The sequence below is a fragment of the Phoca vitulina genome, unplaced genomic scaffold (genome assembly GCF_004348235.1).
Source record: "Phoca vitulina isolate PV1807 unplaced genomic scaffold, GSC_HSeal_1.0 scaffold67, whole genome shotgun sequence".
Classification (NCBI taxonomy): domain Eukaryota; kingdom Metazoa; phylum Chordata; class Mammalia; order Carnivora; family Phocidae; genus Phoca; species Phoca vitulina.
In genome coordinates this window covers 124,862-149,853 of record NW_022589770.1, presented here as the reverse complement: position 1 = coordinate 149,853, position 24,992 = coordinate 124,862, and the positions used below count along the sequence as shown (strand labels likewise).

General features: G+C 41.9%; 2 protein-coding genes and 1 pseudogene across 2 annotated transcripts; all 3 read right to left on the bottom strand.

Annotated features, from left to right (window-relative positions):
- Positions 1–630: 630 nt before the first annotated feature.
- On the bottom strand, positions 631–1,158 carry LOC116624438 (interferon alpha-2-like). The gene has a single exon (XM_032392345.1). The coding sequence runs from the start codon at positions 1,156–1,158 to the stop codon at positions 631–633; it is 528 nt and encodes a 175-aa protein (XP_032248236.1).
- A 14,021-nt stretch (positions 1,159–15,179) lies between these two features.
- Positions 15,180–15,569, bottom strand: LOC116624487 (annotated as a pseudogene).
- A 5,337-nt stretch (positions 15,570–20,906) lies between these two features.
- Positions 20,907–21,455, bottom strand: LOC116624478 (interferon beta-like). Its single transcript, XM_032392463.1, has one exon. It carries the CDS (start codon positions 21,453–21,455, stop codon positions 20,907–20,909), a length of 549 nt encoding a protein of 182 aa, XP_032248354.1.
- Between the last annotated feature and the right edge of the window lie 3,537 nt (positions 21,456–24,992).

Sequence of the window (24,992 nt, the reverse complement as noted above, 5' to 3'; positions counted from 1 at the left end):
TAGATTACTGTTTTAATAATACATGTTTAGTTAATTTCAATAAACTAATCCATTAAACTAATATTTGAAATGATAAGAATAATTTCTTAAAGATTTTGTTTATTTGTCAGAGAGAGAGAGAGAGAGAGAGCACAAGCAGGGGGAGTGGCAGGCAGAGGGAGAAGCAGGCTCCCTGCTGAGCAGGGAGCCCAATGCGGACTCGAACCCAGGATGCTGGGATCATGACCTGAGCCAAAGGCAGATGCTTAACTGACTGAGCCACCCAGTCATCCCTTTTTAAGGGTTTTACTTATTTATCTGAGAGAGAGAGAGTTCACATATGCACATGAATGGGGGGAGGAGCAGGAGAGGGACAAGGCAACTCCCCGCTGAGCCGGGAGGATCATGACCTGAACCCAAGGCAGACGCTTAACCAGCTGAGCCACCCAGGCACCCCAAGAATAATTTAATCAATCCAGAAAACTGACTGAGAGTATCACCCTAAGTCACAAAAAGAATAAACAAAAAAAGTTGCTTAGAAATATCACAGTGGTTTGAGGCAACACCTAAAATGATACTAGCAATCAGCTCCAAACTAGTTAGTTATGTAAGGGACCTATTTCTTGGTCCTGAAGTCTTGTGGTAAGCTGCTCAATGAACAGAAAACACCTTTGCCATCTCTACACGGATGACCTCCCAGGCATAGTTGCTATGTTTTTGGTCTTGCAAATAGCCCCGGATCCCTCGGAAATAATTCTTTATTCCAAATCTGGTATCTTGCCTCTGCGAGGATGAATGATCCTCCTGCCCGGTTTCCTGCTCTGGCCACGCCTCTGTCTTCACTGTCTGCCGATATAGTCCACTTAGGAGTCCCTCTACACTGCTTTCATTCCACGAAGATTGGGAGACATTGAGGCTGAAAGTGTTGAAGACCTGCTGTAGCATTTCTCGGAGGGCAGGGACAGCTCCTGCCTTCAGAACCTGGTCAATTGTTGAAACCTGGAGGAATATGAAGTCACTTCTGTCCTTCAGACATTTCAGAGGAAATTTGTCTCCTAGATTTTCTAAATGTTGTAAACTCTCCCAGTTGCTCCTCCCTTGAAAGTGACAGTCCAGAGAGAAGGCAGTACTGGAGACAAGTAGCACCAAGGCCCAAGCTGGCAAGGACCAGCGGGTCATGATGGGCCCCTTCCCAGCGTTACTCCTTCCTCAGAGAGAGCCTGGAGAGGGATCACCTCTGGTTGCACAGATTCCGCATCTCCGAACTTTTGTATCTGTGGGAGCCTTGTTTTTGCACGACCTTTCAGGGTCCCCCTACTTTCTTGTGGTCTTTTCTGCTTTTTGTTATTAATAATAATAAGCAAAACTTTTTAATAATAAAATTCTGTAGTGTCTTTGGATGGTGATACACACGTTCAATTTCAGAATTGTGATAGATACAAGCTATCTCCTATGAAAGACCAACAATCAGTTGAGTGGAAACAAAGCTGGGAATGTTTTTGCCTTTGTTTAAATTTTCTATGCCTGGCTCATGATGGCTTTCCTTCCTTTCCGTATGCTGTTTGTCCTTGTTTCAATCTCTGGATAAAATGCTTGTTTAGATATTTGGGGTGGTTTTCAAGGCTTTGTTTTAGCTAATGGTACTTTATCACAAACTTGTATTTCAAAGTCCTTCCCAACATGTTTATGTACATTGAGATTTTTGTTAGTTTTTTTTTTTTTCTTCTGGCAAAACCAGAATTGTGGAATGTGTGAAATGTGTCTTTGGTCTCCTATTTCCCCCATTTAATTCACTCACCTCCTCTGTACTTGTGGTATTTCTTTTTTCCTCCTTCAGCAGAAAAGCAGAATGATGGAGAGTACCAATGCTGAAGCCAGGCTCCCTAGATTTGGATCAGATCTACCCCCTTCAACTTTAGGCAGCTAATTTAGCTCTCTAGGCCTCAGTTCTTTGCTTATTCATGTAAAGTGCTTAGGACACCGCCTGGTGTGCTCTCAGGGTTCGAAGCTTATTAGGATTATCAAGCACCGTCACACCAGCCTGCTCTCGGCTGGCTGCCACAATCCCACATGTGCTGTCAACTATAAAGACTCTAAAGCTGCTAACAGCTTAACTCCTCCTTCTAATTTTATTGAAGATGGACCATGTGTATGATACCGTGTTAAATAATAGGGGTGCAGAAACAACAAAGGAAAGAAGCTAGCACCCCTGCCTTCAAGATGCTCATATCTAGACATTACCAAAAGACCACGAAGGGAACAAGGAAGTCTAGCAGTGTGAAAATAGCCATAAAATATAATATAGTGTGATGAGTTAGAAAAGTCTTCAGAAAATTCTAGAAGGAGTCATGTCTTTGAGAATGGGGAAGGTAGTGAAAAGCCTTGGAGATCCTTAGAGAATAGTTGGTCCCACAGGAGACGAGTCAGAGAACAGTATCCAGGAAGAGAGACAAAGGCATCAGGAAAGGCATGGAATGGTCCATGTTGGAAAGTCTTGGAGAGATCCACAGGTGGAAGTGAGAGTGAACACTGTTCAGTGCCTGGGGATAAGTCTAGCAATGATCGCTTGAAGGCGGACAATGCTTCTGGTGCAAAGGAATGAATTTTTATTGGAAGAATTTGCAGTTTTATAAAATTGGAAAAATATTTTGAGGCATGGAGTAGCCTCCAGGGCCTCTCATATCACAGATGTAAGTGACCACCTAATGGTCGAGGGTGACTTTTACAAGTGCAATTGCTGAGTTATCTGCTTTATATGGATTTAAATTTGTTTTGTCTTGACCATCATTTACTGACCCAAAACAGACCTTCCACCTGGAGAACTGCTTTGTACTCAACTCAGTCACATTCTTTAGCACTTACTCTCCTCAAGATTTGTTGGTGGCAAAACCTTAGTTTATATTTGTCTAAAAATGTCTCTACTTATTTGTGGAAAACACATGAACAAATATTTGTTGAACTAGTTGAATTGACTTCAATAGATTGAATTAAATACTAGTTTTTTTTTAACTCATAAGGATCCTTTTAAAGATCAGTCAATTTTGAATTTTCCAAGCAAATAAGCTTTAAAAATGCTATTAATGTATTAGCCCAATAACTGGCATGTTTTGATGTCATTGGCCTACTTTTTATTAGTTTTTTCTTTCTATTTTATTGTAAGCCATAATGCAAGATTTTGATTGCCTTTAAAAACCACTTTATAACCCAAGGGTGAAAATGTAGGTGAAGCACAGAAGGACTATATCAAATATTGGTTAATCCATATTTATTGGTTTTATTTAGCTTTACGGAGATATAATTGATAAATAAAATTATAAGATATTTAAAGTATACACTATGATGATTGGATACATGTATACGTTGTGAAAGGATTATGCGGATTTAAATATTGGTCTCCCTCTGAAATCGCTTTTGAATGGATTTCCTGGCAGTTTAGAACAGCTTTTGGCCTTTTACCCCATCAGCCAGAACCTCCCATTAGCCTGTATTTGTTTTGCTGTCTCCAACTGCTTTTGCTTTCAACCTTTTTATGCCTCGTTAATTTACCCATACTTTGACATATACCTTTATATTTCTATAGCTATCAAAAATTTTTCATGAGATAGTTAAAAGCCCAAATATGCCTTGAGGTATACAGTCTCAGGGAGGGTAATCAGGCAGCACCTGGACAGCGCTCATCCAGTTCTGCAGATGCAGGAAGGGGGTCAAGGAAGAAGGGTCTGGCTCTGTCCGCCTACCATCCTGAGAGACCCCATTCTGCTTGACCCAACCTCCACAAATCCATACAGAAGAGTAGGGAAAGAGGAAGCAGAAATGCACTGAGATAAGAATAAAGGTTCTAGAACCAGGTTGCTTGGGTTTGAGTCCCTACTTACTAATAGCATGACTTACTGTGATGGTTAATTCTACGTGTCCATTTGATTGGGCTAAGAGATGCCCAGATAGCCGGTAAAACATTATTTCTGGGCATGTTTGTTAAAGTGTCTTTGGAAGACACTAACATTTGAGTCAGTAAATGGAGTAAAAAAGATCCCTCACCAGTGTGGATGGGCATCCTCTAGTCCACTGAGGGCCTGATTGGAACAGAAAAGCAGAGCAAGGGCAAATTCTCTCTCTCTCTGCTGGAACTGAGACATCCAGCTTCTCCTGCCTTTGGATGAGGGCTGACGCTCCTGATTCTCAAGTTTTGGGATTCAACACACCATCCGCATCCCTCCACCTTTCCCCACTCCCATTCCCAGGCTTTTTGACTCAGACTGAATTATATCACCAGCTTTCCTGGTTCTCCAGCTTGCAGATGGCAGATCACGGGACTTGTTAGCTTCCATAATTTTGTGAGCCAATGCTGTAATAAATCTCATCTATATCTACATCTCTATCTATATCCTATTGGTTCTGTTTCTCTGGAGAATGCTAATACATCAACTTAATAGTTGCATGGCCTTGGAAAGTTGTTTGAGCCCTCCAGGACAATTTCCTGATATTTAAAGTGAAGATAATCATATTATCACATATGATTGTGATAAAGATTAATGATCAATGACTGGCACATAGGAAATGTGTTTGTTACCATTGCCAGGACAGCAGCAGTCCTGTCGCCCTCCTCTTAGGGAGGGGAAGGCCTGGGTGCCCCTGCCACCGACATACTTCTTTCCGGAGTTTTCCCTCTTTGGGAAAGAACGCTGCAGACTAGTGAAACCAGTCAAGATATTGTTTTTAAATCCTCTGAGACATTATGCTTTGCAATTTATTGAACTGGGGCAGATGGTGGTGTGAAAACACTGTGAACACTAATAGTTGATGAATGACCAGGAGTGAGTCAGGAACAAACAGTGGGGGGTGGCGGGGGGGCGGCTAACGTTTATGGAGAACCAATTACGCGCAGACCCACTGTGCTAGGTGAGGCACCACTTTGTGGAAGGCAGGCCAGAGTTTTCTGAGGGAGAAAGCTAATTATGAGGGGAACAATTAAAATGAGTGGAATAAAACAAGCCGTTGTTTAACGTTAAAGGTAATAACAGTTATTCTGTATGTTTGCACAGTGTTTTTTATGTACCTTATCTTATTACAGACTCAATGTGGGGTAATGATATGGTACTCATTTCATGGGTGAGGAAAGTGAATTTCAGAAGGATTAAATGTACCAAGGATCACATAAGTAGCAGAGGCAATATTATTCAGTGAAGAAGCTACTGGACTGGGGGACTGTGCTCTAAATTGGAGATGACAAGGAGGTTTCATCCCAAATCAACTGGTGTGAGTCTTCCGGAGTGAGGAGGATTCTGGAGCTTCATCTGGGTGGGGTGAAAAGAGTACTGTCATCAGCTAGCAATGTCTGCCATGAGATGGGGGGACGATGAGTTGTCATCCCCGTATAAATATTAAGATATCTTAGGTATGTGTCTTGTTTGCTTGAGTATAGATAGAGCAGAATATAAGTCTGGGGTGGATAAACAGAGATTAAACAAGACAGGTGACCACAAGCTATAAAGGAGGCTAGAAGAATGATGTAGTGATTTCTACAAGTTAATACTGTTTTTACAACCTGGTATTGTAAATATATTTTTGAAACAAAAACACCACTTTTTCTTCTCTCCTTCCTTCCTCCTTTCCTTCCTTCCTTCCTTCCTTCCTTCCTTCCTCCTTCCCTCCCTCCCTTCATTCCTCCTTTCCTTCCTTCCTTCCTTTCTTCTTGGACATAGATAGAATGATTTGTAACACTGAAATTCAGAGATAGTGATTTCCAGTCAAACTTCTAACTGGTCTTGGGGAAGTCCCACAACCCACTAAGTTTCATCTTTATGGGAAGAGAAGCCAGATTGACTAAGATACCCTATCGTTCAGAGTGGTTGTGAGAGGCCACCAATATAAATAGAAAAGCTTTACCTCAAATTTAAAATGATATCAAGATCCTCAACTAAGCTCCCCTAACTGCAGGGCAAGTCAACACCTGCCTCACTATGAAAGAAAAAGGCAGACCATCATCTCTTTGTATTTTTACTGTCTGCCCTCCACGTGAACGTGGTACATGTGTTAGCCTTTGCTTAGCTAGCCCTGGAAAACCACTTCCCCTCTCTGTGGCCTGGAGAATGACAACCACACGTTATTTCAGGCTTTCCTCTCAGTTGCATTTTCCAGGTCTTAATTCATGATTGCCCTCTGGGTTTCTGTAATGGTAAGGGAATGTTTTCAATTGAAACAAGAGTTCCTGCCAAAATGAAGGGACATGAAAACATGATTCTTCATCACATATTTGGTAAATCCCCTGCTCTCCATTTGAAATTCAGAATTTGGGAGTTCAATTACAAGAGCACTTTCAAGTGCTGCTTGTAAAAAAAAAATGTTTATCTAAAGTCACAGGCCATCTTTTTACGAGCCTGTGTATTAAAACTGTGTAGATACAACTTTTTGAAGAAGACTTGTGAATGGAAATGGATAAGGAATCTAGGGAAATAAATATTTTCCTCAAATCATGGTTTAACTACTGTTATGAAATGAGCTGATTTCAGTAGAACATTCCAAGTTGTGGTTGCTGGTAAACACTTTAAGACAAATTGTTTTACTAACGATAAGAAAAGAGGATTCTCAAGTTCTTACAAATTAAGAATTCCTTTGACAGTACCCAGGAAATTCTGATGTAGAATCATTTCTTTTTTTCGTCAATCTCCTTCATTCCTGGGTATCATTAACATGAAAGTCTATTTGTACTTAACATGCTAAGGAAAACTTCGGTTTTTCCTAGGGTTTAATCTGTGTTTGAGTAGAGGTGTGTAGCTGATGAAGCCAATGATAACAAGAGCTAACATCTCTCTATTTGTCTAGTACTTCTATGTATCAGGAATTGTGCCAGAGATTTAGATATAATATCTCATGTCTTAAATCTTAAAGAGATAGATCATTTTATTTGCTCATTTTTAAAGCAATGAAGCTGAACGCCTGAAAGGTGAAGGAATTTACCCATCACACAATATAAATATAAGGATTCAAATATAGATTCAAAAATAGAGTCCAATCCAGAGCTTTTGCTTCAGGTCTATTAAAACCACCAGGAAAAGTTCTTTTTACTTGATTATAATCTTAAAAAGAGATGGATACCAGATAAAACTGAAGATCTTTGAGAGACAGAACTAAATTCATGTAGGCTCAAGCTTCTGAAATCTCCATGGGGCTCGACGGAGTCCTGGAGAGAGATTTGCCCACTAGCTAGTAGCTGAGGAGAGAAAAGTAGTCAAGCCTCCTAAATTCCAGACTAGTGCATTTTCTTTTAATGATAAAAGTTTATGACTGGGTAATTATGTTTTAAAATTACATCAAGGTACAAAATAATATCATTATGTGATTCTCAGAAACTAAATTGGGGCTTATAAGTGTATCAAGAGAGCTTATTTTCATGTTCCCAGTTACTTCTTGTCAGGGACACAATGTAGCATATGGAATGTCAAGGTACAACTAAGGCAAATGACTCATTAGGATTGAGATAAGACTGAATACAATGTATTTCACATTTCAAAATTAAGGTCACTTTATTATTAAATGATCAAGAAAAGCCATTACCTGCTACTGAATGTGTTAAACATTCAGGATAAGTACAAAGAAGAAAATAAACCTATCCACAAATCTGTCACTTGGAGATGCTCATCTTACTATTTCATTTACAATTTATGATTGACATAATTCTAGGCTTTATTGTATGCATGTGTATATATATTTTCTCACAAAAATGGGATTATAGTATGTATATTGTTCTAAAATGTATCTTTGTCACTTAACGGTGTGTTGGCTATGGAATACTTTTTCAGTTAAGGCATACAGATGTAGCATAATCTTTTTCTTTTGGCTATTACATTTTATTTAAATTCACCTCTTAATATATTTAATGATTCTAAATATGTTAACATATGACACTTGTGAATTTATAGCCAGGTGAGTCATTACGGAACATATAAGTTCATCTGCTTAGCATGTCCAGGTGATGGAAGTTACTCAGTGCACTTGGATCATTCAGACTCTTAACTTGATTTAATATCCCTCAGTGTGTATTCAAATGACTTTAAAATTAATTTTACTCAAAAAGAATCTTTCCCCGAATTTAACTTCTTACCGGCTAAAATATTTTTTTGTGAGCTCAAATGCTCCTATCCAGCACATATAAAATAAACTGGAAATCATGCTTAAATGCTCTTATATGTTAAAAAGGAAACATTTCAGTAATACATCTGAAGTGCTTCTTTCATTTTTTAAAAAGGCATCACACTAGGGACGCCTGGGTGGCTCAGTCATTAAGCGTCTGCCTTTGGCTCAGGTCATGATCCCAGGATCCTGGGATCGAGCCCCGCATCGGGCTCCTTGCTCAGCAGGGAGCCTGCTTCTCCCTCTGCCTGCCGCACCCCCTGCTTGTGCGCTCTCTCTCTCTCTGACAAATAAATAAAATCTTAAAAAAAAAATGTTTTAAAAAAAGGGCATCACACTAAAACACTTTCCTCTGGGAACAAATATTTTGCCCACATAAATACAACCACATGAGTGGTTTGCTTATTGACAGAGGGTTATTTGCTGGTCTAGCATGTTTGTTTTTAATGGCTATATGGTATTTCATTTTGAGACTGTAGCATAATTTATTTAATTAATCTTCTATGGTTAGACATTTATATTTTTACAGACCTCCCGAAGCCAACAGAGCCTGGGTGAAACCAAGGGTTTAGGATGAATCAATTTAAGAATGAAATCTTTGTTGATCATCACAGAAAGTATTATAATGTGGCCCAGAAAAGCTGAGCACTCTTGGCTTAATAAATCCAATGTCATTAGGCCATAAGAAACAAGAACAAAGCTAAGTAAATAGGAAGTAAATCTGTCATGCAGACCACATTTAGGTTTCAGGGGTGGGGTATAGAGTAGAAAATTAATCCCTGGGATTCCACTACATTGGATTTTAGGAGAGCTCAAGCTGCAGCCCGGAGGTGAAGAAGCTAATATTAAGTTTTTCCCCCCTCCTTACATGAGGTTCCCTTTCCTCAACAGCAGCAAAGATACACACACACCCAACAGAGAACTTGGTCTAAAGCTAACTCACCAAATATCTTATTGTCCTCTAAAGTATTTAATGAAGTTTACAGCAAATAAAATGAAAAGGATGATTTTAACAGCCTGTGAAAATTTCAATGGCATTTCAGTTGACTGGTTTTCACTTTGACTTCCTAGTAGCATTTCAAGGTAAGAAGAAGTCTGTGCCCCAGCTCTGGGCTGCCGTAGCTGAAGAAGCTGAGGTAGAAAAAGGGGATTCTCTTTCAGGTCAAAAGACAGAAGAGCTGATCAATTTTCCTCACCCCGCACAAAGTAGAACCAAGGAGAAAAAAGAAAGGGATATCTCATCTTCCCCTCTGTTATGTATTGAATTGTGTCCCCCTCAAATTTATATGTTGAAGTCCTAACCCCTGTACCTCAGAATGCGACCTTATTAGGAAATAGGCTGGCCACGGATGTAATGAGTTAAGATGAGCTCCCTAATCCAATTTGACTGGTGTCCTTATAAAAAGTGGAAATTTGGACACAAACATGCATACACAGAGAGCACCATGTGTGGATGAAGGCAGAGATCAGGGTGATGCAGCAGAAGCCAAGGAATGCCAAAGATTCCAGGAAACCACCAGAAGCTAGGAGAGAGACAGTGGACAGACTCTTCCTCACAGTTCTCTGAAGGAACGAGCCCTGCCGACACCTCGATTTCAGATTCCTAGCCTTCAGAGCATGAGACAGCAAATTTCTGTTGTTCTCAGCCTCCCAGTTTGTGATACTCTGTTATGGCAGCCCTCATGGACCAATACATCCTATTCCCAAGTCTGAGTTTCACCAGGATTAAGAGACTGGCATCTGCAGGTGAGAGAGGGGACACTGAGTAGAACTGTCATGGTCTTGCTGGATGAGCCAGAGAGCGGGGCACATGCCCTACCCAGTCAGCTGAAAGCTTGGCCATACCCATCCCCGAATAGGAAAGCCCAGGAAAAGCAGTTGAAATGCAAGCAGACAGGAGCAATATTCTGTCTTGTACAGAAATGGATTTCTACCTTGCACATAGAGGATGCTAATCTCATCAAGTGATTTCTTGTACCCAGCCAGTTATGTTTGGTCCCTGCTTTAGAGACCCCTCATAAGCCTTATTGCGAGCTGAGAAGAGCTTCTGAGGCTAGAGGGGTGGTTCATTAATGACGCCAACAGTTGCTTCTCAGTCCGATTGAGAATTCTTCATTTCAGTCCTTTCAAAAATATATCACTGTAGCAATGGCAACATTGGAGAGAAGTAGTGAATATGAAGAGAAAAGAGCCCATTAAGACTGACAGATTTCTACAGAACTGAATGCGCATGCCACGTGTCTATAAACTGACCTGTCCTCAGTCCTGGTTCAGGCCGCCATCCCCCTCATGTTCAGACCCTCAAAGCCTCTCGAGCTCTGTCTGGTCTCCCCCTGCTCTAATCCATCCCTCCCTGCTCTGATCAGTCTCCTGTCTCAAGTCATCTGCCCAGGCCACTCCTCTCCTCAAAGACCCTGCTCTCCAGGCCCTCAGCATCCATCCCAATTTAGATTGCAGCCTCTCGTCCTTCCTACTCTTCCCCAGGCCCTGCTACCTGCCTGTACTTCGTGACCTTCTCTGAAGAGGCTACGTGTCCTCGTGACTCTAGTTCTTTTGTTCAGACCGCTCTTTTTTTGAAATGTCCTCTCTCCCATTCTTTTCTTTTAAAATGCTTCTATCTCTTCACAGCCAAGTGCAGAGACCTTCTCTGTGCGGGCTGCTCAAATCCCGTCAGACAGGACACCTTGTACCCTCATCTGGCCTTCTGTAGAGCGTTGTCCATTATGTTAGAATGACATTTATCATCGTGTTACCATTTTTAGCTGTTTGTTTTACTTATCTGTTTCCCCTAAAAATGAGTTTCTTGAGTATAATGCGTGTATCTTGTCTGTCTCTGTAAGCTCAGTGCTTAGTATAGTGTCTGATACGCATTGCACATTTAGGAGATGTTTGTTGAATTGCGTCAAAGGACAAACAAAGCTATGTGCCTCCAAGAAGACGTAACTTTTCCCCAGAAGTGAGAGGACAGTTTGACTCTGAAGGCCTGGCTATCTTTCTATAGAGATTTAGCTGAACCTCAGTTGAAAGCATCCAGCGGTGAGGCTGTAGGAGGCTTCATATATCACTGACGTTGATTAGTGCATAGACGTTGGCCTACACTGGAAGAGCAGAGAGCCAGTCAGGCAAGGGCTTCGAGTGCCTTCCACGCTTCTAAGGATGGGCAGACCTATCTGGAGCATACAGATGGGTTGAAGGAACATACAGATGGGTTGCCTCCAAAGGCAAGAGAGGTTATTAAGTGGTTGGGTGGGTTGCTAGTTTATTTTCCAGTCCCCTCTAATTCTATTTCGCAGCTCAGATAGCTTAAACATTTTAGGACATATACCTTTAGGCATGGCTGAAACAAAATTTTAAGGTATGTGTCTTTGTCTGTCTTTCCCTTCTGCACATCCTTTGAGTTGGCTTTATTTTTAAGCATTTCTTCCAACGTGGGACATGTCAAGATCACCAGAGAAGAGCACCACCTAAAGGTGTGCAGAGAATAAGCTGTGTGAGCTGGATGTGGCGGTCCGGGCTCTGGGCTTAGACTGGACCAGGCACCTGCTACTGCAGATAGAGACACTCTTCTCCCCAGCATTCCACCAGGAGTTCTGCTTGTCACTCTCATGGCCTCTGTTTGAGTTACATATCCACTTCTGCCCAGTTACTGTGGTCGTGGAGAAACCAGTGCTCTCGGTGGCCCAGCCTGGGGCAGATGCCCACTCCCATAGCTGTAGGTGGCAGACCTCCATGCCAGACGTCCAACGTAATATGTGCAGTGCTGCGCACAGTCCAGACACATCATAGGAGATCAACAAAGACCGATTATTCTTTCTGTTCACTCTTCCCCACAGTCTGTTTTACCCATCTTTTTTTCTTGACATTTCAAATGTCTGTGAAACAATTGCTTTTGCTTCCTTTTTTTTTTTTTAGCATATTTGTATTTTTTTTAAAAGATTTTATTTATTTATTCAGGAGAGACAGAGAGAGAGAGAGAGAGGCAGAGGCAGGGGGAGAAGCAGGCTCCCCGCAGAGCAGGGAGCCCGAAGGGGGACTCGATCCCAGGACCCTGAGATCATGACCTGAGCCGAAGGCAGACGCTGAACTGATTGAGCCACCCCGGCACCCAATTGGTTTTGCTTCTTAAATAACTTTCCAGAGTCCACTTATACAAATGTTGAAATTGGAATTTTAGACAAGCCTTATTTATACTTGGTAATTATAGATGCTGAATATTTTCCTAATATCCATAAATATGACTTGTAAAAATGACATTCATTTAGATCCCATTATAAGAGCAATATGGCTACCAACTATCAATTTATTAAGAACTTGCTTTTTTGTATAAGATTTTGGGAAGAGTACTCTAAGAGCCCACCTACTTCTGTGTGACAAATTTCTATAATTTTTATTCACTTTTAATTAAGTAAAGCATTGGGCATTTTCTTTTTTATTTTTTTAAGATATTTTATTTATTCCTTTGAGATAGAGAGCATGGGAGAGCATGAGCAGGGGGGAGGAGCAGAGGGAGAAGCAGACTCTCCGCTGAGTGGGGAGCTAAACTTGAGGCTCAATCCCAGCACCCCAGGATTATGACCTGAGCCGAAGGCAGACATTTAACCGACTGAGCCACCTAGGCACCCCAACATTGGGCATTTTCATAGACAAGGCCCAGTGCTGGATCAAGGCATACATCCTATCATTCCATTTATTCCTCAACAGTTCAAGGTATGATTATCTCCAATTTACATATCTTGTTCAAACTCATACAGTTAGAAAGTGGGAGAACCCACATTAGCTCTCAGGTTCGTATAACTCCATGTCTTGTGCCTTTTCCTCTTGGGTATAAGAAGCTTTTTAAAAATATTTGGACTTTTGGGGCCCCTGAGTGGCTCAGTCAGTTAAGCATCGGACTCGATCTCAGCTCAGGTCTTGATCTCAGGGTGGTGAGTTCAAGCCCTGCACTGGGCTCCCCGCTGGGCCCGGAGCCTACTAAAAAAAAGAAAAAGAAAAAAATATATATATGGACTTTCAAATTCACAGATTTCCCATTCATGCATTTCTGGATTAGTAAGTCACTTTCTGCTTTGAAAACTATTTGCCTTACCTCTGGGTTTTCACTGGGAAAAAAAGACAGAGAGAGAGAGAGCGCCAAGACATTAAAAAGTGAAAGGAAAGAGAAATTTGTTGCGTGTTTCATGAAACAACACAGGTTCTTAAAAGTTCCTATGAGATAAGGAAAGCAGCTGGTGCCAGACTTGAAAAGGAAACTGTGTACAGCTCTGTGCTGCTGGCACCTGGGACGGACCGTAGTGACGGAGACGAAGAAATGCAGCCTTACCACAGGGAGAACTATGACTCAGGGCGCAGACAATTGCCTCCAAAAACTCTAAGGGAAAATATTCTCTGTAGAGTCTGGCGAGAGAGCAAGTGGGAGTTTCCTAGTAATCTCTCTCTCTCTCTCGGGTTCTTCTCTGCATGGGGGTGGCAGGGAGACAAACTGCTGGAGTGAAGGGAGAGCCACTTGTTTGTACAGAAGGTCCTCACAGCACTTGCAGCAAAGCCAGGAGCTGGGGCCACTGCAGAGCTTCTAGTTCCATCTGCAAATCACAATATCAGTGCTATGTACTTGGAATAAAAATAACATTTTGGGAGATAGAAGAAGAGGACAGATAGTATGGTCTCTGGTTCCAAATACGTCTCTCTCTCTCTCTTTTTTTTAACCAACTATGACTTGGGTAAGTTACTTAACCTTACTGAGCCTTAGTTTTCTTAATATTTGCCTCCTAGGGTTCTCAGGAGAATTAAACAAGATGGTGTGTATTTATAACACACTTAGCAGAGTCCCTTGCAGAACATATGTCTTTAAGAAATGTGGCTGTTATTGTTGTGTTTGCATTCTGTTATTATTGCAAATATTTGCACTATGAAGACAGAACTTAAAAATAGTTGCTTTGGTGATTCCTTGAAAAATTCAGTATAGAATTATCATATGATCCGACAATTCCACTTGCGGGGATATACCTAAAAGAAGTGAAAGCTGGGACTCCAGTAGGTATTTACAGCAGCATTGCTCACGGTCGCCAAAAGATAGAAGCACTCAAGGGTCCATCAGTGGATTCAGTGGATGAACGGGTAACTAAAAGGTGATATAGACACACAACGGAATATTATTCAGCCTTAACAAGGAAGGAAATTCTCGCACATTACAACGTGGGTGACACTTGGAGACACGATGCAAAATGAAATAAGCCAGTCACAAAAAGACACCTATTATATGATTCCACTTACATGAAGCACCTAGAGGCAGAAAGTAGAATGGTGATTGCCAGGGGCTGGTGGGAGGGGGAAACGGGGTGTTGGTGTTTAATGAGTACAGAGGTTCCAGTTGGGGAAGATAACAACAGTGCTGCAAATGGATGGCGGGGAAGGTTGCACAAACATGTGAATGGACTTAATGCCACAGAACTGTACACGTAAAAGTGGTTTAAACGGTAAATTTTATGTCATGTGTTTTTTTACCACAATAAAAAAAAAAGAGAGAGACAAGTAGTTTCCATGAGCCCTGAACTTGGTATTCTGCAACTTGAAACGCACGTGGTGGGGGTGTGTGCAACATATAAAGTACTCTGGGCTCTCCTCAGAGCTTTAGAATGTGAAGCTATTGATCCACTTCTTGGGCAACCTTTTAAAATATGAAAGACTAGGGACGCCTGGGTAGCTCAGTTCGGTTAAGCATCTGACTGCGGCTCAGGTCAAGATCTCAGGGCCCTGGGATGGAGCCCTGTGCTCGATGGGGGTCTGCTTCCCCTGCCACTCTCCCTCTGCCCCTCCCCCTGCTCCTGCTTGAGCTCTCTCAAATAAATAAATCTTTAAAAAAAATAAATAAAAAATAAAATCTGTCTTCTTGAATTCAGCATAATTATTCAAGATTCATCCATGTTGTTATGTGTATTGGGGATTCATTCCTTTTTATTGCTGAATAGTAGTCCACTATATGGATATACTTCAATTTCTTTTCTTTTTTTTAAACTGCCCCTCAAGGGGAATTTTATTGATGGCACTAGTTTATTTCCCTCTTAAAAGACCAACTGCAACCAAATGAAGTGAACATAACCTCAGGATTTTATTGTCTTCATAATATTAACAAAATATGAAGCTTAGAACTGGATCACTTGGCCCTTTCTCTTCTTATCTCCTCCCAGTTCAAAATGCTTGCATCTCTTAATAGCCAGCATTCCTTAGATCTGCAACTGGGCTCAACACATTCAAGCCTCAGCACAATCTTATTTGTAGTTGTAGACTTTTTCCAGAAAATCGGCTTAGTATGCCCACCATAGCCACTCTGCTTCCTGTCATAACGCTGCTTTCCCTGGGCATAGAGAGAATCTTTGCCCTTCTTGTACTGTGTCACTTTGTAGGGCTGGTGCTTGCCACACTTCTTGCAGAAAAGTCCGGTGGGTTTTAAGGACGTTCACCATGTTTGCGAGAGTGCTATCGGCACAGAAAGATCAATTTCTTTTTTTTTAAGATTGCTTATTTATGCATTTATTTAGAGAGACAGCATGAGTGGGGGGAAGGGCAGAGGGAGAGGGAGAGAGAGAATCTCAAGCAGACTCCCCACTGAGCATGGAGCCCACTGCAGGGCTCGATCTCATGGCACTGAGGTCCTGAGACTGTGATCTGAGCCGCCATCAGGAGTTGGAGGCTTAACTGAGGGAGCCACCCAGGCGCCCCTACAATTTCTTTAAGCACTCATCTATGATGGACATTTGAGTTTGGGGGATATGATAAATAACGCTCCCAGCAACATTCATACACAAGTCTGTGCATGGTAACACTTTCTCTTGGGTAAACAACTGAGCGGAATGACTGGGTCATATGGTAGGGGTATATTTACCTTTTTAAAAACTGCAAAATGATTTCCCAAAGTGGCTGTACCATGTTTTATTTCCACCAGCAGCGTTTGAGGGTTCCAGTTGCTCCCTGTTCTTGCCAAAACTTGATAGTCTTTTTGACTTTAGCCCTTCTAATAAGCATGTAGTGGCATCTCACGTGGTTTTAATTTGCATTTCCTTAATAACTAATGATGCTGCTCATCCACTAGCCATCTGTGTGCTGTCTTCGGTGCACTGTTGAAATCTTCTGTCCATCTTTGTGGAGGATATTATTACCGAGTTTCAAGAGTTCTTTGTGAATTGATATATCCTTTGTCAGATCTGTGACTTGCAAATATATTCTCCCAGTCTGTGACATGTCCTTCCATTTTCTTAAGAGGGTCTTTCGAAGTGAGCTCCATTTTTCTCTTATTTCTAGGCTAACTGTCGAGATATAAAATGATCCCATTCCCCCACACTATTTCAAACACGGACCTGGACGCCCTCTACGAGTTCTACACACATGGGAACTTCGTGTGGGTAGCCATCTCCACTGAGGGTTTTGGGTTTCCTAAGAACACCATAAATAATGCGTTTTGGGTTTCCTAAGAACACCCTACATGGAATTATAAAGCAAAGCAGGAATTTTAAAACAGAATGTCAAGTGAAGCCAAATTACCACTGATTTCGTGGTAATTGAGAGCGAATACATTTCTAGAGTACGCACCATCAAGTTAATTCACAAGTTAAGTGACTAACTTGGTCCCACCTAAATTAGGAGAATATACCTGGCAATTCTAGTCCAATCTCAGGGTTTATTATTTTAAACCAACTATTCTAGAGGATTTTAGATAATTAAACTGATGTTTGAGAAGCAATAATTAACACTGAGAACAAAAGAACAAATTCATAAAACAGTTTTTGAGGTTCTATTACCATAGGTACAATGGATGTTGAGAAAAGGTCTGCAGTTGACAAGGTCTGGTCCTGGGTGCCCTTCACCTTCTGATGTCACTACCAACTGCTGGCTCTCTCTCTATGCCTCACAGCCTGACTGATCAAGACAGAAGTGGGTACTGATAAAGGCCCTGCCTTCTCTGCTGGGCAGACCTCAAGTGTATCACATATACAAGCCGACCGGGATGGCTGGTGGTCTTTTGTCAGAAAGGGCAGGGGCTAGGGTAGGTCCTCATGGTGGAATGGGCTCCTTTGTAATCAAAAACCATTTCACATTCATTATCTGGCCTAAGCCACAAAAGAAAAAAAAAATCCATGAAGAAGCCTTCAGTAGTTCCGTGTACTTATTTGCTACTCATGTATCTCTTGGTGTAGTATCCACTCAAATATATAACCCATTTTTTTATTGGGTTGATTATTTTCTTATTGGTGAGTTTTGAGAGTATTTCAAAAAATATATTCTAGATACAAATCCTTTATCAGATATGTGATGTGCAAAAATTTTTGCCCAGTCTGTGGCTTTTTTTCATTTTTTAAAAGATTTATTTGAGAGAGAGAGAGAGAAGAGTGAGAGTACAGGGGAGGGGCAGACGGGCAGAGGGAGAGGGAGAGAGAGAATCTCCAGCAGACTCCCCACTGAGTGTGGAGCCTGACCCCTGGGAGATCCCACGACCCTGAGACCATGACCTTAGCCGAAATCAAGAGTCGGACCCTTCACCAACTGAGCCACCCAGGCGCCCCTCTTTTCATTTTTTTAAAAAGATTTTATTTATTTATTTGACACAGAGAGACACAGCGAGAGAGGGAACACAAGCAGGGGGAGTGGGAGAGGGAGAAGCAGGCTTCCCGCAGAGCAGGGAGCCCGATGTGGGGCTCGATCCCAGGACCCTGGGATCATGACCTGAGCTGAAGGTGGACACTTAACGCCTGAGCCACCCAGGTCCCCCCTTTTCATTTTTTAAGGAGTATTTTATGAACAAGTCCCTGCATCAGATGTATCTGAGTACCTAAGTGTGCCTGACACCCAAACTGCCTAAATATCAGCTTTGTTAACTGCAAAAAATACCATACAAATATACGTGGTTACCCTGTGTCTACAGGTGCCTAGGGTGCGGCAGTATTTATGTACTCATACGTAACCCACATGTTTGCCAGGGCCTTCTCACTGCTTAAGAGCGAGATAAAACTTCCACCTCCTAATCTCTGTGGAGGCACAGAGTCCCTCAGAATTCCTTGGATTCCTCAGGTGGGAGGTAGGAGGGGGCAAAGTGGCTGCATGTCATGGCTCTGCCTTCTGTCCCCACTCATTTGGTTCCAGTACGGATGCCTGGCCACCCGATCCCGTTCCCCCACACTATTTCAAACACGGACCTGGACGCCCTCTACGAGTTCTACACACATGGGAACTTCGTGTGGGTAGCCATCTCCACTGAGGGTTTGGGGGACACGGTTTCATCATAATACTGCACCTAATTTCAAGTTGCACGTGAGACATCCTTGTCCTTAAAAGCCCTTTATTTGTCCTCACCAGAAAATTTTCACTGCCATCTTATTCCAGGGACCATCACAGCTCCAGAGCAGCTGATGGGCTTCTCTCTTTTTTCCTCCTCAGAAACACACACACAAAAACATAGCATTGGTGGTGCACTACGCCTTGTGTCAGCATAGCCACAACCTCAAGAGGCTCGTCAGTATTTCTCTAAATGAGTGCTCTCCTTTGAGGTGTTCTGGTGCCAGCTAAAATAACAACTTTACTCCTTATATGTCGCTGTCTGTTTAGCATAGGTCTCTACTCACACTTGTGCTTTTGAGCTAGCCTTCCTCATCCTTATTGCAATTAATATTAATTATCATTTATGCTCTCCTGGTGATGGACGTACTTTTGCTATTGTAGATGGGCTGATATACTCAGCTGTGGCATAGGTATTTATAATTCTCCAAAAGAAGTCTTTCCTCTGGCCCTCTGGCCTTCTGGCTTCCAGGACACATGCTGAGCAGACCTTTCCAGCCTCTTGGTGTCTGGGCCAACTTAGCGGTGAGTAGAGAAGAGCCTCTTGCTGAGACTTCTTTAGTATCCTCAGCCTAGAGAAGACGATGAGCAGTTGGGGCCCATTGCTGAGGCAGACTTCTTGGTTGTTCTAACCACGACCCATTAGTCTGCATTTTTCCGTGCCCATCTTGTCTTTGAGTCCCTGGCAAAAGGAAGTACGTCTGTGGAAGGCTTTTAGCAGAGCTGGGGTGTGGTGAAGTGGAGTGTGAGTTTTGGGGAGAGGGAAGGTTTCTCGCTTCACTAGGACCTCGACTGTCTTGGGACAAATGTAGCCAGCCGATCCACGAGGGAATATAGCACTTCTTGGTTCCACAGCCTGTGTGTTACCGGCCTTGAGTCAGAAGAGGGAGCCCAAGTTCATTGTCTGCCCTGTACTGTGGCGTCTTCCCCGAAACTCCTGACAGATTTCTTCTCAAGGCTGAATCCCTTAAAGGGAACTCAGACTTCTGTACTGCTCTAGGAGAAAATGCTTAGCTATGAACAAAGTCTTATATGATTCTGCCCTTTGTACTTTTTTTTAAACCTCCATGCATTTAGCTATGGTGACCTTGGGGCAGTTCCTAAACCTGAGACTTAGTCTCTGGAACTGTAAAACAGCAATAATGTAATTGTGCCCACCTGAGGGGTGCTTGTGAGGGGGACTTATTTCCAATTACTTACATACAGGGGTGCAGCGCCTGGAGGGGAGCTGCTAATGACCACAACGGCCATACTAATCTAAATTCCCAAGGGGTTCAGTACAAAGCCAGAAACCCGGCCAATTGGCACATGCTGGCCAGGTGCCCAGAGAGCTCCTAGGAAAATTGTATTTTCTCAGTGTAAGCCCTGAGAAAAGTTAGTGTGCTCTTTATCCCACCTGAGTTTCCCTTTCCCCCATGCTTCCTGGTTTTCCACTTGACAGAAACCACTCAATCTGCCATGCACATCTTGGATTTGACTTTAGGGGGGTGTATGGTTTAGAGATGCAGAGCATCAGGAAAAGCAGGTAATGCAATTCTGGATGAACAGGACAGCAGGGACCAGGAGCAAACTTGCTTTTCTGACAAAATGGGGAGAAAACCTGGCCAGAGAGCAGAGATCAGAAGCAGAGTTCTTTCTCCCTATGGTGTTTGTGCCCTGGAAGCAGACAGAGACCCCCAACTCCACGGAGACACCCATACATTTTAGCTGTCCAGGAAGAGTACAATAGAGGGACTGCTCCTTAACACTGTCACAGGCGTGCTTGGGACTTCTCACCCTTAGCTTAGGGGGGCACATGAATATTTTAAAATCCTGCAGGGTTGGGGAGGGGGGCAAGCAGAGCATCCTGCAAATAATAGGAAGGAGTTCAGGGCAAATACAAGAGCTGAAATACTCTTCTAGTTGCCCTGATAGCCAGTCAAATGCTAACTTTAGGGTCAGAGAGCCTGAGGGCACAGGGTAGGAGCAGAGTCAAGCAGTAGAACCCCTTGTCCTAATTCCAGAGCCACCTGCCTGCCTCTTCCATTTTAATTCTGAAGAGGCTGAGGTCACATTTATTCTCCTAAAAGGTTCACCTTCCCTTATCATCTATCATCTTATACATTCCACACGGCTTCTTTGGATTTTAAATTCCTTGAAGGCAGAGACCAGAACCTATACAGTTTTGCAGACACATTTTACAAAGAACATCTAGTAGGTGCTCTGTAATTTTTAATACGGTGCTAATGAAATCAAGTTGAAATTAAAGCTGCTATGTTGACTTTTGTTGCATAAAAAAATTTATTTCCTCGGGTGAAAGTTTAAATAAGTAGAAAAATAACTTAATGCATAAATTAATTTAAAAAATTTAAAGTCTTTGTCCTTTCAAATACAGTACATTGGCTGTCAGTCACTTACAGAGCCTCTGCGAGTTGAAGAATGCCTGAAATCCTTGTCAACATCGTCCATTCCCAGAGGCACAGGCTGAGAGATCTTCAGTTTAGGAGATAATCCGTAAGTTTATCAAGGAAGAAAAAGCTCCTGAGGATTTCTGCTTGCACTATTATCCAGGCACAGATGCTGTACTCCTTGGCCTTCAGGTACTGCACAATCCTTAGATAGTATCTCTTCAGGTGCAGAAGGGTCCTGTGGTCCCAGGTGAAGTTTCCCTCCTCCATGATTTCCTCCAGATGTTCCTTCTGCCTGTGGAGTGTCGCAAGGAGGTCCTCAACAATGGTCTCATTCCATCCTGTGCTCGAGAGATTTCTCCTGAAAATATCAGAGGTCTTCCGGAACATCTCAAGGGTGATCAATATGATGTCCTCCTTCTGGAACTGTTGGGATTTCTCAATCTCCTCAGGGATCTTGAAGTTCATTCTGTCCTTGAGGCAATCTTTAGAAGTTCCATTCAACTGCAGAAGAAGCTCCTGGCACTCCACACTGCTGCTGCTTAGTTGGGATTGAAGCAAGTCGTAGTTCACGGCAAGAACCGTGGTGGAGAAATACACCAGGAGTGCAGTTTGGAGGATGCACCTGCTGGTCATGATGAAAAGAGGAAAGAGTCTTGCTTGCCACTGTCTAGGTGCTGAAGCCAAGGCTTCAAGAGTTTGCAGTGTGAATGCCCTTTTTCCATGAGTGTGGCCTATATATACAGGATGGTCCTCTCTTTGAATGGAATTTCCCACTTTCAGTTCTCCCTTTCAGTTTTCCTATGTCATTTAAATTAGTAGTAGATTCTTAAATCCGTTTTCTTTAAGATCCTACTTTATTTTATATCCATTGGGGAAAAAGATATAGAAACTGTGAGGATTTCTAATGTTTTGCATAATTTCAATGAATTCCCAATTACTAAAGAGAAAAAGGTAAGCCCAATCATTTAGAACTTGACCATTATAGGATTCTTTCACTTGGCAAAGATCTTTTCTTTTTCTTTTTTAGTATTATGAGGTGGGGTTTTTTTTTTTTTGGGGGGGGGGGTCTTTGTGTGCAAGTTTTCTTTTTCGTAAGAATTAGGTTTAATTCCCAATTACACTATCACAAAACAAGAAATATATGCAGTTTATGATTAAAAAAAGACATCTATCTTTTTTTTCCCCTCTGTAAAACAGAATAGTGTTAAAACTAAGTTGATCTGAGTATTTTTTGTAGGACATCACCCACATATAGCAAGACATCACATAGCTTTATTAGTCTTATTTATGGTTTTATGTGGTGATCTCAACAATCCAGAATATAACTGAAAACTATGGATTAAGCAATATCTCTAAGCAGTGTGAGCTGTGCATAACAGTTCGTGGCTCCCCTTATAGTGTCTTATGTAATTATTATTGAGGGTCAGAGTATTCTTATTTTGTACACAGTTCTAACAAATCTAAACATCTGATTTTCCATTCTCATGCTAACAACAACTTAGAAAGAGGTCTAGAGGGAAAATGGGAGGAAAAAAGTCAAGCAATCAGAGGATGTTACTGTTGAAACACAGGATCCTATCTCAATATTTCTAAGGCTGTTTTTTTTTTTTTTTTGCTAGAGTATAATAACTGAATTTTTTTTTTTAAAGATTTTATTTATTTATTTGACAGAGAGAGTGATAGTGAGAGCAGGAACACAAGCAGGGGGAGTGGGAGAGGGAGAAGCAGGTTTCCCGCGGAGCAGAGAGCCTGATGCGGGGCTTGATCCCAGGACGCTGGAATCATGACCTGAGCCGAGGGCAGACGCTTAATGACTGAGCCACCCAGGCGCCCCAATAACTGAATTTAATAAGAGAAGAATCAGTAAAAAATCAAATTATGATTTTTACATCCTGCTTATATAGACAGGAAGGCTTTAATACAAAATAAATTTATAATAATTATGATACTTAAAGTAATAACTTTTAAGTTTTCAGGAAACCTTGCATTATCTTTCAATCTGAATTTACCAAAACCCCACTGAGTGCAAAGAACTCAGCTGAGCTGCTACAGATTATGATCCTCACTCTCACAGATTGTACAATGGATTAGGGGAGAAGAACATTAATCAGAGAATCACACAAAAGTAAAATGCAAGGGTGACAATGTTACAGAGGAGAGGTTCATGGTACCGTGACTTCCTGTGATATAGGGATATATGTAGTAGGAGAGGTCACAGAAGACAGTCCTGAGATACTGACAGTGGAGTGGAAATCAAAAGGAAGATCAGGTGGAGCTGCATGTGCAAAGGCCCTGAGGTGGGAAGATGCATGGTAAGGGCAAAGAACTTGACCAAAGGCCAGTGTGACCTTCCAGTCAGAGACTGGTCAGGGAATGGTCTGAAATGAGGCCAGAGGGCAAGTGGAAGCCAGATAGCACAGGGTTTGGCTAAGAAGCTTTGCGAGTTTTTGTTGTTGTTGTTGTTGTTTTGTTTTGTTTTAATCCTAAGAGCAGTAGAAGCCATGGAAAGGTTTTAGGCAAGGTGGAATAACTTGATTAGGTTCTGGGGGAAAAAAAATACTCTCTCTACTGTAAGCAGTAAGTAATGGAAGGAGTACAGAATGGATGCAGGCAGAACAGTTAGGGGATTTATGAAAATTTTAAACCAGGGAGGTAGTAGTGGCGAATGAATTCATTTATGTGAAATCTCTCATTTCCTGACAGCAGTGGACTCAAATGCTTGAAGAAATTCTCCATCATTTTACAGATAGCTGCATCAGTTCTGTGGGTTATGGTGATTTCTATATATGCTTAATGTACAGGGACATTACTTCTATTGTAAAAAATTGAAGTAGAGGCTGGAAGTAGCTGGGTAAATGTGGATTTATAAACCAGGAGCAACTGTGAGCTTCAGGTTTCCCCTCATCAATAAGTTTCCTGTCTCCTGATCTTTACAGTATACTCAACATATCTCCCAAATATTCCTCCATTCCTATTCTTTATTCTTAGTTGGCTGTATGTAATCAGCTATCCCGAGGAGAGAGTATCTATTGGTGATGTCTGAGGTGTTCCTAAAAAAATCACACATGCTTGAACTGTGTTGGTGCAATGCCTTCCTAATGGAGTGGGGAGGAAGTAACTTATCTTTCCTCCTAAACTGGGGGAGTGGGAAAGATACCAGTGGTATTCATTCAAACAAATGAAGAAGATGGAGAGGTATAAAGATGTAGCAAACAATACAAAAATAGGGGGACGAGATTCCAGGAAGATGACAGAGGTGGTAGTATAGTTTTGAATATCCCTCAGTTCCCATGTAAAAACACACACTGCTACTAGATAGAAACCAAAACCCCATTGACATAAAACTGGTTGACATGAACCACAGATGAGGACCAACCACCAAATGCCACAAGACCTGTCTAGTAGCACCGTCTGTGTGGGAGAAAGCAGGGAAAAACAACTGAGAACCCTAATATAACCAAGATGTAGTTACTGGAAAGCCATCCGGGCTGATTTGAGAACAACAGTTGAAACTGGAAGGGATTTTGCCCAAATCAATAGCTGGTGAGAGCCTCATTAGATTCTGAAAGGCACTGGAATAGTGGAGGATACAAGTAATTTTCAAACCAACGGGGCACAGCTCCCCTTTGGGAAAGGTCCCTACACTGAGGAGAAACTGCTGGAAGTGTAATCAAATTTGAGCAGGAGAGAGAGAGAGAGAGAGAGAGAGAGAGAGAGAGAGAGAGAGATCTGAGCAGGAAAGAAACAACAGAGGCAAGGAAAGAGAAAACCAGACCAGTCAGACCAGTATGGGAATGGACCACTCAGAAAGCAAGGCCATGTTTTTGAGCACTTCAACAAAAGCAACAGAAGAGGGAGCTCTGTGAAGTTAGAGAAACTACCAAACCACATCTAGAAGTTTAGGAAAAATAAGCGCCTATAAAATCCAGCAACAGAACAGCATTAAGATTGAGACTCAGACAAAGTTATTATTAGAAACAAGTGGATGAGGAGTAAATCATATCTGTATAGATAATGAAAATATACCAGGAATGCACGCACACAAAACAGATAAAAATTTTAACATAGTGTTACCAAAGGAGTTTGAAATATTAAGAAATGATACATAACACTATAAATCAAAATTAGACAAACCGAGAAATAAATTAATATATGTAGGGAATAATTAGA

Coding starts and splice junctions, on each gene's coding strand:
- LOC116624438 (XM_032392345.1), bottom strand. CDS start 1,158: ATGACCCGCTGGTCCTTGCCAGCTTGGGCCTTGGTGCTACTTGTCTCC.
- LOC116624478 (XM_032392463.1), bottom strand. CDS start 21,455: ATGACCAGCAGGTGCATCCTCCAAACTGCACTCCTGGTGTATTTCTCC.